We start from the raw sequence: 12,730 nt of genomic DNA on the forward strand, positions 1-12,730 counted from the left end.
TATGAAAATGAATATTATATGACCCAAATGACTATCTAAAAACGTATAAAGTTAAGTACGTATTTTTTAAGGAACTTATCTCTAATCTCTGTGTTTCATATGAGATATAGACTATAGTTTCTTATGATTGACTGATTGTACTAAGAGCATCTCCAATGTATTACTCCAAATTTTACTCCAAAATGGTGTAACTCCAAAATGGAGTTCGATTTTACTCCAATGAATTACTCCATTTTTTACTCCAAACAAAAAGAATTTTTTTTCATTTAGTTAATAATTGTTATTAGTACCTTCAACTTATAAAAATTAACAATTAACCCAACTATTTTATGTTTACAAAATTTCTAAAATAATATATTTTATTTAAACTAAATATTTATCATTAAAAATACAACTAGAGATTATCTTCCAATTTCAATTCGTGCAGATTTTATCATATGCAATTTTTCTAATTCAAAAATATTTTTATGCATTAAAAGAACATAAAGAAAAAATAAAGTTTTGTTTTGTAATTTGAATTATGTATTGGGTCCTATTGTTTGTTTGTGCATATATCAAGTTCAACAAGTACAAATGTTATCAATCAAAATTTTGACCCACAAAATTAAAAAACTCATCTATTCCGTTTGAATAATACTTCACCACTTTTGGTAGTTTCGAAAACAATTTACCGAATTAATTATTAAATTACTTATTTACATTATATTATATTTATTTTATATTTTTTATTCTTAGTTTTGACTTTTATGCGTTTATGCATATTTTCTGTAAACTATAAATTAGTAATCTTTTGTGGAATATTATATTTTTTTATGTTATTTTAAGTATGAAATAAAAACATTAAAAATCAAAAAGACTATTTCATAAATATAAAAAGTTTAACTCCAAAATGGAGTAATGGGTAAGATTACTCCATAAATGGAGTAACCCTAGCTATTACTCCATTTGGAGTTGAATATGGAATGAGGTTGGAGAAGATTTTACTCCATAATTGAGTTTGGAGACAAAAATGGAGTAGGGTTGGAGATGCCCTAAGACCATCTCCAATGGTACTCTATAATTTTCTCTATATTTCACTCTAAAATAGAGTAACTCTATTATAGAGTTGGATTTGCTCCAATGGTTCACTCTATAATAGAGTTACTTTATAATAGAGTGAAATATAGAGTATTCTTATTTTTTCACTCTATATTTGGAGTAAAAAAATAAGATTACTCTATATTTCACTCTATTATAGAGTAATTCTATTATAGAGTGAACCATTGGAGCAAATTTAACTCTATAATAGAGTTACTCTATTTTAGTGTAAATTATAGAGGAAAAAATAGAGTGCCCTTGGAGATGCTCTAATGAATCATCTGTAGAGGTATGTACTGACATTTTTTTCTTACCGGAATCTTCACTCTTATAGAATCGTGATTTAAAAATATATGTTTGCTTATTAAATTGCTAAAAGAAAAAGAATGCATCATTCAAAAACTTATTTCACTCCAAAACTTTATTCATCAATATATTCTGCACTTTTTTCACCATTACCATATTTTATTGTGCGATCCCTATTTAGGCCATTAATTTGTAAATAAATAACAGTAGGCCTCTATCATACGTAATTTTGCAATAAATAGGCCATTAATCTGTAAATAAATATCAAGGTTAAATATTGCAGATAGTAATTAATATTACAGCCCATCATTAGCTGTCTTGTTACAGAGGTAGGTGATGTAGGTTATTCTATCGAACAGAATTACTGTTCCAATTAGCTGTTTGCCTGTAGTACTGTAATTATATTTACCCGAAGCTATTATTCATAAATAATGATATATCTTAAAATAAATGATATATAAAAAATTTAATAAAATATACTATTATAAGACAATGCTAGGAATGATTATTGAGAGAAATGACAAAACAACAAAAAAGCTTGTCAACACAAAATAATTTATAAATTTTTTTAATGAAAAATAAATCATAAATAAAATTATAAGCTTTTTATTTGGAAATATAAAAAGGGAGAATGAGCAAAAGCATTAAATGAAAAACCTGCAAAGTTTCTTCTTTGCACCAAATCACACACCACTCTTCTTCCTATCTTTCCTCAGAGACTCGCTTACTTCTCTTTATTCATTTCCCAACTTCTCTCTCTCTCTCTCTCTCTCTTAACATTATAATATTCTCTCTGTTTCTCCAAATCTTTCTCCAAACTGAAAACAACACTTTGCTTGGGGCAATGAACCAATCACCCTCTCTAATCGAACAGGGAATCTCTCGACAGGTCTGTTTTGTTTCTCTCAGTTTGCTCTGTTTTCATGTTCACTGTCTATTAGTTAAGAGTTAAAGACAATCACTTCTGTCTCTCGTATTTTTTTAAAAAGATCCAAACTTTTCTTCTGGGTTTTCTATTTTGGAGACAATGCGAGTTTCAGTAAAGAACTTGTGTGGTTGAGATTCGGTTTCGTATCTGGAAGAAGAAGAAGAAGAAGAACAACAAGTGAAAGCAAAGGGTTTTAAATGTTCTTTCTTCTTCTTCTTCAATAAGTTTTTTGGATTGTTTCTCAAGTAGGACTGGTAGGTCCTCTTGCTTAACCATATTGACTTTGATATTTACCCAAAATTTAAATAAATAAATTAAGACGTGGACGCTTTTTTCATGTTTGTTGAAATTAGATAAGTTGTGAATTTGAAACTTCTAATTGTGAGTGTTGATGTAATTAAGCAGGAGACATTAGTTTTGCAATAAAAAGTCTGTATTTTTAAGGAAAAAGATTAGAGATTATACTTGATCGGTTATTGCTTTCTGAGAAATTTAATGTTTTTTTTTGTATATACATAAGCCTTGTGGATAAACATTCATAATCTTTGTTTGTTGAAATGTTTCAGCACTTGAAGAAGACTGTTTCATGTGCCAATGTTCTGACTTTGGCTTACCAAAGCCTTGGAGTGATCTATGGTGATCTAAGCACATCGCCTCTCTATGTCTACAAAACCACTTTCTCCGGGAAACTAAGTCTCCATGAAGACGATGAAGAGATCTTTGGAGTGTTCTCTTTCATCTTCTGGACCTTCACACTCATTGCTCTTTTCAAATACGTTTTCATTGTCCTATCAGCAGATGACAATGGAGAAGGTGGGACATTTGCGTTGTACTCGCTTCTCTGCAGGTATGCGAAGCTAAGAGTGTTACCAAACCATCAAGAAATGGATGAGAAGCTGTCAACATATGCAACGGGAAGCCCTGGAGAGACAAGGCAGAGCGCAGCGGTTAAGTCATTCTTTGAGAAGCACCCTAAGTCTCAAAAGGGTCTGTTGATATTTGTGCTTTTAGGGACGTGTATGGCCATTGGTGATAGTGTCCTCACTCCAACAATCTCAGGTTCATTCATTTAACCCTTAACTCAAGATTCTTCTTCTTTAGATTCAGTTTATCAAATTCTAAACACAGTTTGTTTGTTGCAGTTCTTTCAGCTGTTTCTGGAGTCAAGCTCAAGATTCCACAACTTCACGAGAGTATGTCTGAATCTGTTTGCTTACTTTCACTACATACATATATATATCAAAAGCTTATCTCTTCTTTTAATTGCAGATTATGTTGTGATCATCTCTTGTATCATCTTGGTGGCGATATTCTCAGTCCAGCGTTTTGGTACTCATAGAGTGGCTTTCATTTTGCTCCAATCTCCACTGCTTGGCTTCTCTCAATCAGCAGCATTGGAGTCTACAACACTATCAAATGGAACCCTCATATAGTCTCTGCGCTTTCGCCGGTTTACATGTATAAGTTCCTCAGAAACACCGGTGTAGAAGGGTGGGTTTCACTTGGAGGTGTTGTTCTCTCAATCACTGGTAAAGTTACTGAAACCAAATATCATTTAATCATTATCAATAACATCATCAAAGATTATGTTCTTGATTCTTCTACTGTGTTTATTCTCCTTAGGTGTTGAGACTATGTTTGCTGACTTAGGCCACTTCTCTTCCCTATCCATCAAGGTAAAAGCATTTTAACTCTATAAGATAGGCTTTCAAATGAAAAGAGTCCTCTTCTGAGCGTAAAACTGAAAGCAGGTGGCTTTCTCGTTCTTTGTATACCCTTGTTTGATTCTTGCATACATGGGTGAAGCTGCGTTTCTATCTAAACACCATGAAGACATTCAGAGAAGCTTCTACAAGGCAATACCAGGTACACAACTTCTTCAACGGTTTTAGCAAGTGTGGGATCTTTTATTCATAACTACAAGTTTATGTTTTGCAGAGCCAGTGTTCTGGCCAGTGTTCATCATAGCTACATTTGCAGCTGTGATTGGAAGCCAAGCTGTCATCTCCGCAACGTTCTCAATCATAAGCCAATGCTGTGCTCTTGACTGCTTCCCTCGCGTCAAGATCATTCACACTTCAAGCAAAATCCACGGACAGATCTACATTCCTGAAGTTAACTGGATGTTAATGTGTCTTTGCTTGGCTGTCACGGTAGGGTTAAGAGACACTAACATGATCGGCCACGCATACGGTAAATAAAAACCATCATCATTAACATAAACATAAACGTTTTAGATTATAATAATCTCTTTTTGCTTTCCCCTGCAGGACTTGCTGTGACGTCTGTGATGCTTGTGACCACATGTCTGATGAGCTTAGTGATGACTATCGTCTGGAAGCAGAGAACCATCACAGTTCTCGCTTTCTTGATCTCTTTCGGCTCCGTAGAGCTTCTCTACTTCTCCTCATGCGTCTACAAGATACCCGAAGGCGGCTGGATCCCTATCCTCCTCTCCTTAACATTCATGTCCGTCATGTACATCTGGAACTACGGAACTACAAAGAAACACGAGTTCGACGTTGAGAACAAGGTGTCAATAGACCGGATCGTCGCGTTAGGACCTAGTATAGGGATGGTGAGAGTGCCCGGGATAGGACTTGTCTACACCAATTTAGTGACCGGAGTCCCAGCTGTCTTCGGACATTTCGTCACCAACTTGCCCGCCTTTCACCGGGTGCTTGTCTTTGTATGCGTTAAGTCAGTTCAGGTTCCATACGTTGGAGAAGAAGAGAGGTTTGTGATAAGCAGAGTTGGTCCTAAAGAGTATGGGATGTTTAGGAGCGTGGTTAGGTATGGGTACAGAGATGTTCCGAGGGAGATGTATGACTTCGAAAGCCGGTTAGTCTCTGCTATTGTGGAGTTTGTTGAAACCGAACCGGGAACCGAAGGAGAAGAAGGGTGTGATAGCTTGAGGATGAGGAAGGAAGAGACTTTAGAGATAATGGAGGCGAAAGAGGCAGGAGTAGCGTATATACTGGGACAGTCTTACGCGAAGGCGAAGCAGTCTTCTTCCGTGTTGAAGAAGTTAGCGGTTGATGTTGTGTTTGCGTTCATGAGCACCAACTGCAGAGGAACAGATGTTGTGCTTAATGTTCCTCATACTTCTCTGCTTGAAGTTGGAATGGTTTATTACGTCTAAATGATGTTAAAATAAGATCAGTACAGTACATAGTAAGTAGTATAGTAGAAAGATCTAACTTTGTTTAACATAGAAGTTTAAATGTGTAAATATACATAAAGATGTGGAATAGATTATATTATAAAGTTTTAAACATATTTTATAGAGTCATAACATTTTGGTATGGTCACTTTTGGTATATATAACACGTTTAGTTTTTGCCTCTAAGCCCAGAGAGCAAGAAGTGACATAGAAGCAGAACCCAAGACCAAGGCCACAAAACAAAGCTTCTTCAGCGTGGAACCTGATTCATCGGCCGTAGTCAACATCTTGTTATGGAAGAAATCTAGCGCAATTAGGTCAACTAAAGCCATGTATATTAGAATCCCTGAGGAAAGTGATCCTAATAAACCCTCCATTATCAATGCGTTTGGGTTCTGGTCATCGTAACCGGTCGCTGCGAAAATCATCATCCCAAGTACTATCCCGAGAGGAGTTGTTACTGCGAACATCAAGCACATATAGACCACTGTCCCTGCCTTAAACCCGGCCTTAATAATAATAAAGAAAATAATCAAAACCAACCCATAACATTTTTTTTCTTGGCATAAAAAGAACCATAACTATAGACTGCAGTGGTAAACTATACACTGACTATGTAACTTCTTTTTATTCATTCTAAGATGTCATGAAAAAACAACTATAGTGGGAACGACACATGAGACACACGAATGTTGTGATATTGCAGGGTCACCAAAGGTTCGATACAGAAACCAAAGTGACACATGAATTTCATTCGGTTTGGTTTTATAAAGGTTTGTTTGGGTTCATATATAGTTGTTATGCATGATCGTATATGTTTATATTCTTAGAATCACCTTATTATTTGTCACTATGCCATATAGTACATGATTATGAAGAAATAAAATTTTAAAATATATTTAGAGGTCACATATTCAAAGCTCCTTGAATATACAAGCCTACTACTAACCCATCATATTTTATTCGTTAAATAAACGGGAATGAATACCTCTAGTTTAGAATGTTGACATTATATGAAATGCAATATCTCTAGTTTAGAATGTTGACATCATATGAAATGCTAAAATGTCAACATCTATATATATCTAACAATATACTTCTTCAAGGTTTTTTATTTATTTTTAATTAGTTTAGTACTTATATTTTAGAAGTCAGCAGACTCAGCACTAGCACACATCCGTTCTTCTCTGTATCATTAAATGTTCTCCTAATAATTTCAACTCTAATACAGTATTAGAATTTTGCATTAATTAGTTTAAGAAAGAAAACAAAAATGAAGAAAGAAACTGACCTGAGCGATGCAACCACCAAGGCCCAAGCCTTCGAAAATCTGATGAAACGAAAGAGCAGCGATTAAAGGTCTAATGGTACACTGATTCTGCGACATTCCCATGGTCACGCCAATTATAACTGAATGAAATATAATCCCTATCTCAAGCACTTGCGACACTAATCTCTGTTTCATCTTCACAATTTCCTCCTCGTTTCTTTCTTGTATTTCCAAATCAGCCCCAAACTTTCCTTCCTTCATTTCCAAACCCCCAACCGCCTCACCACCAACTGGTATGTACTCCATCCCTCCACCGCCGTGTCCCATATGTTCACTCGCCGTTAAATCAACTAACAACGCCGTGATCACTCCGATCAACGTCACCAGACCGGCGAACGGAAAATCTTTCCACGGATGTCGAGACGACACCTGGCAATCGGCGAGAGACTCGAACGCCTCCGGCAAGACGTGGACTAGCGACGTCGAGAGAATCACGCCGGCGGCGAAACATTTTATGACGAGGACGGCTTTGTCGTAGAGAGGCTTCCCTTGGAAGTAACGAGCGAGAAGAACAGGTCCAGAGATTCCGAGAACGCTTGTGAGGAAGATGACGAGGACGGAGACCAGCTTTAGATGAGCCGCCGCGTCTCCGTCTCTACATGCCGCTGCTCTGATCGCCGCCTCTGTTCCGGTAGCGCAAGAGGCCATGATTATGGAAGTAGACGAAGGCGAGGGAGAGAGAAGGGTTGGAAGTTAGAAGAGGCTAGTGCTCGGACCACGATTGTAATGGTAAGAAGTCTTTTTGTAGGACCCACTTACCACGTCAAAACTGTTATTAAAGAAGGTGCGTTGTTGTGTAAGACTTCCATTTTCCAAATTGGAAAAAACTAAAAAGGAAATAAAATTATCTTTCTTTCTTTCTTTCTTGTTTTTTTTATTGTATATTTTGTATTGCCTTTTGTTTCCATCGTGTTTTCTCTTTTGCTTTCTGGGTAGAAGAAAACGAACTTGGAAACAAAGACGAAGAGGAAAATGACGATGACATTTGAGATTACTTGTAATCTGCACTAAGTTCTAGTTTTGTCATGGGCCTTTAAAAGCTCATTGCGCCTGAGCCTATCGTTTCTGCTTTGGGAAGTTTGATTACGATGTGTTCTTTTTCGTTTCCAGCTCCTATGGGTCTCATCTTCCCAATCAATTAGTTTTAACTTAAAGCCCAATGGGGATCATCAAGTTGTGTGCCCAAAAAAACTATTTGTCAACGCTTTTGGCCCATTACTGGCAGGCAAGTAAAAAACTAAAGTGTGAAAAACTATATATACCCCCTATATATAAATAGAATTTTTTTGTTATAGCTCGTAATTTGTATTAATTAAAAAAGTGTTAATACTGAGTTGTCACGTAATTGCTAATTTTGCTTATGTGGAGACTTGAGAATCAATTGATAATTTTGTTAGTCCAAAATTAAATTGCTAAGGAATGTTATATTATATAGTATGTCTACTAGCTTAAGATCCGCGCAATTGTGCGGGATGAATGTTATATATAAAATTAATTTTTTATCTATTATTATTTATTTGTATTCATTTACGTAACATTTATATTATTAAATAAGAGTAAATACATAAATAAAAAAATGCATCGTGTTTATTTATGATACTTTTTGGTATATAAATCAAAATAATCATTTTATTTATTTTATATCGTATATAACTAAATTTCAATGACATAGACATAGAAATATAGTATATTTTTATATAAATATTTATTATTGAGAATTCATACTCATATGATAAACAAAAAAAATTCTAATGTGTGATTTTTTGAATGCAAATTTTTAAATTAAAATATTAAGGTTTCAATATTTTCTCAATACAAATTTAGAAATTATCATATTTAAGTATTTTTCTATGTTATATAGTTTAATTTTAAATATATCAATATATAATATGAATGTCTAGTAAATGAGACTCATATTCATGCGATTTATGATCATTTGTATCTTGTTATTACCAAAAAGTTTAAACTATTGATCACAAAATTTTAGTGTGAGACATTTAACGTTTTTAGTAATTTATAGTCATTTTAAAATTCAAAACGTAACATATAAATTTTTATTATTATTATTATATGATTAATGTGGTTGTTTAATATCTTTTAATAATAGAAAATTAAACAAAAAATAGCTAAGATACAAAACTTATTATCAAATATTTATATTCATAATCATTGATTGTCATATATACGTTAATCATATTAAGAAATTCCGTACCTTTAATTTAAGGAATGTGCCAGAATATTCTTTTGTATACTATTTATAAATTTAATAGTTCGTTTAATAAAAAGTATAATATAAGTTAAGATGGACCAATCTATTTTCTAAAAATTCTGAATTTCATTCTCATGGTGACATGTGGCTACAAAACAATATTGTAATGTTTTAAATTAATATATACGGGATTATAAGCCATTCATTTAACAATATTGTGATTAATATATATATGACAATTAATAATTTTAACTAATAAAGATTTGCTAACAATATGTATATTTTCTATCATTTTTTAATTATTTATTATTATAATAAATTACACAATTACATTAATCATATAATAAAATATTAGATTTTTTTTTGTATATGTTGTATTTTGAATTTTTCAAAACGAGTATAAATTACTAAAACTGTTAAAAGTGTCACATAAACTTTTGTGATCAAGGTTTAATTTTTTTTCTATAATAAGGTATAATGATTATAAAATCATATGAATAAATAATTTTATTTTAATAGGTGCGTATGTTAATATATATATTTCATATCGTTTAATTAAACTATATATACATCATATGAAAATACATACTTATATTTTGATATCTACGTTAAACATATATTGAAAAGTTGATATTTTAATTTTGAAATTTTCATTGTTTTTTTAATTATTATAAATTATTGAAGCCACTAAACATTCCACATTAAAAAAAATCATTGGTGTAAAATTTTGTTACATAAATATGCAAATAATCATAAAATCATATGAGTAGAAACCTCATTTAATAAATATCCATATTAAAAGTATACTATATATCTATGTTAATATCATTTAATTTAATTATATATCATATACGATAGATAAGAGATTGTTTTGATTTATTTATCCTAAAATGATTGCGAATAAACAAGAGCGGTACTTTAATTTATATGTGCACGGCAATTTATTAAATAATATTAACTGATTTCTTAGTTATTAAATATATAATAAGTAATAAATATAAAATATATATTCTTCTCAAGGCGCGGATCTTAACCTAAGTATGTATCTCTTTAATAATTTTAAAATTTTAAAATATTTGCTAAATCTCAGGACAAAACAAAATAAAAAAATGAGAATAAACTCAAAATAAATATTTATATCGAGCAATAACCAAAATGAAAAAATGGATAAAAAAATGAAAAACATATTTAGGATTGGTACGTGAACGTAAACTTTTCATAACCATAACTAAATTTTAAATGGCTAAATCATAATATAAAACTGAGCTCTCATAGTTTCATTGTAACCATATAATAGGCCTTAAATTCTTCAGTCCAAATGTTAGGTTCTTATGCGATAAATAATTTTTTGACCTAAAATATTTTTAAATGAGATGAGCTCATTAGTAAATAAATTATATAATTAACAAAAAAAGTTTTTAAAAAATTATTAAGGGCCAAAAATATTTATTCGATCAAGAATATAAATTTAATTTTTTCATACGAAATTTCTTAAATAGTTTTCATATAAATTTGCCATGCGCAAGGCGCATATCTTATCCTAGTTAGTTCTTATTGTGAAAAAGGATATTATTGTCTTAAAAACATCCTTATTTACTAAATGCACTTTTCAAATCTTAAGAACATCCCTAGTGGGAAGCTCTCCCCTTAGAGTTCTAAAAATACCGATATGTGTGTGTACATTACATATATGTATTTTTAAAACTCCAAAGAGAAAACTCTCTGTTGGACATGCTCTAAAACATATCATGCATCCCTACATGTCGATCTTGATTACAGAGTTATTCTTTCTAACGACGATGACCACAATTGGTGGGATTCGTTCAATACAACGAATGTGACCTTTTACTAGTTAGCTGAAATTTAAATCACTTCCAAATTCAAGCATATCAAGATAACTTAAGGTTTCATACATGTATTTTTTCAGGCGATCTCATGACCGATGCAGTCACTAAGGTTCAATCCCTTGAAAATCTGAAGAAATGACATAGGAGGATCAAAAGCCTAAAGATATACGAGGTTGATTATGGACCAAAGCTTTGGCAAATCCAGATGTATGTTTAAAGCTGGGTATGTTACTATATGATGTAAAATGGTACGATGGTTAAAAGGGACCACAGCAGTTTTCGCAAATGGTGAAACTTGTTGATGCATGGTCAAAACCACACGGCAGGTACTCCACCCATTTTACTAGACATTACATGTTCTTCGTTGGTGATTGATATATTCACATATATCATCATAGACCATGAAGTTCTTACAATGTAAACACAAGATTGTGCGACTTCTAATACATGATTGACACTGTAAAAACGTGCCCAACCTAATATGTCAAAATATTGTGTAGCATATGTGAATTTTGGTACTTTCGCAGTCCATTCTCGTAATACCTATGTTTTCATCATATATACTTAGTAATGTAAAGATTACACTTTTTATTTGTTCAAGTCCAAAACAGTTTTGATAAATAATTTGATAAATTATGACCCAATTAATTGGTTCGGCTTGCGCAGAAAAATGGGCATGTAAAGTACACTCAGCTTCCTTGTTCGGCAAGATGACATCAACACCTAACTGCTGTCTGTTTTATCCTTCTAGGGTAATCAGATTATGACGATTGATTTGAAGCCTCCCACACCACACAAAAGTGAGCGTGATTAGGTGACTAATATTTCCTCGCCATATAAATATTGATTAATGTCTAGTGGTTGATCGGAATCTCCTTATATTAATGTTATCAAAACCGAAACATTGTATCAGATGGCTAGGTAATAAAATTGACACGTTCCTAACATGTAAAGTACATGATTAAATAAAATGGACTATAAAGTTAGAACTAATTTATAACATAAAAACAAATCGAGATTTCTCCTATGGAAAGATGAAGGAAACTGGTTTGATGTATTTAGGTTAGAAGAGCCAATTATTCAATTACGTCCACAAGTATAGTTGGATAATGATCTGAATGCTTTAAAGAACAGATCAGTGACTCTCAACTCTCAAGTCTTAACACAGTAGCTTAGGTTAAAAAAAACTTTGAACTGACAGGACCTTCTAGCTGTATTAAGCTCGAGTGGTAAAGCACCTGCACGTTTTGTCAAGTCTGCAATTCCGAAAGAGAATAAACCTACTGAGTTTCCATCAGATCGACGTTTAATTGAGGGACATCAGGACATGTAATTCAATATCAATCTCATTGAAATAAATTCTGTTTCAACTACTCTTTTATTTTGTTTTAGCCCCAATAAATTCATAATTTCATTATAAAATATTGATATTTTTGTAGCACTACTTATATTTGTCGTTGTCGTCATGCATATATTTGGATCACTAGAAAATGAAAATTGAAGTGAGTAATTATCTATACTATGAATTTAAACAATAGTCCAAATAAATAAATTAATTGAGTACCCACCGTATCATCAGTGAATTTATACATGAAGTCATAAATGATGAATAATGAAGAAAGTAAATAAACTATGAAAAAGTTAATATAAATTAGAAAAATTTATGGGGAAACAATCTTAAATATCGGGCTACAACAAATTTGAGATAGTGTATAATTGGTTTAGTGGGTTACAACATAACCAAATGAATCATTGAAAAAAATTTAACAATTATCACAAAATTTACAGTGTGAAACTCTTAACATTTAATAATTTAAAATCATTTTAAAATTAAAATATAATATTTATGAATAATCTCTATCATTTATTT

At 32.2% G+C, this 12,730-nt stretch overlaps 1 protein-coding gene and 1 pseudogene across 1 annotated transcript; one reads left to right on the plus strand and one right to left on the minus strand.

Annotated features, from left to right (window-relative positions):
• Positions 1-2,058: 2,058 nt before the first annotated feature.
• LOC106451449 lies at positions 2,059-5,506 on the plus strand (annotated as a pseudogene).
• A 49-nt stretch (positions 5,507-5,555) lies between these two features.
• LOC106451447 (zinc transporter 6, chloroplastic) lies at positions 5,556-7,750 on the minus strand. Its single transcript, XM_013893379.3, has 2 exons — positions 6,766-7,750; positions 5,556-5,983 (listed from the first exon to the last, which is right to left on the minus strand). Exons 1-2 carry the CDS (start codon positions 7,450-7,452, stop codon positions 5,657-5,659), a joined length of 1,014 nt encoding a protein of 337 aa, XP_013748833.2. The 5' UTR covers positions 7,453-7,750; the 3' UTR covers positions 5,556-5,656.
• Between the last annotated feature and the right edge of the window lie 4,980 nt (positions 7,751-12,730).

The sequence above is a fragment of the Brassica napus genome, unplaced genomic scaffold, assembly GCF_020379485.1.
Source record: "Brassica napus cultivar Da-Ae unplaced genomic scaffold, Da-Ae ScsIHWf_1111;HRSCAF=1579, whole genome shotgun sequence".
NCBI lineage: Eukaryota > Viridiplantae > Streptophyta > Magnoliopsida > Brassicales > Brassicaceae > Brassica > Brassica napus.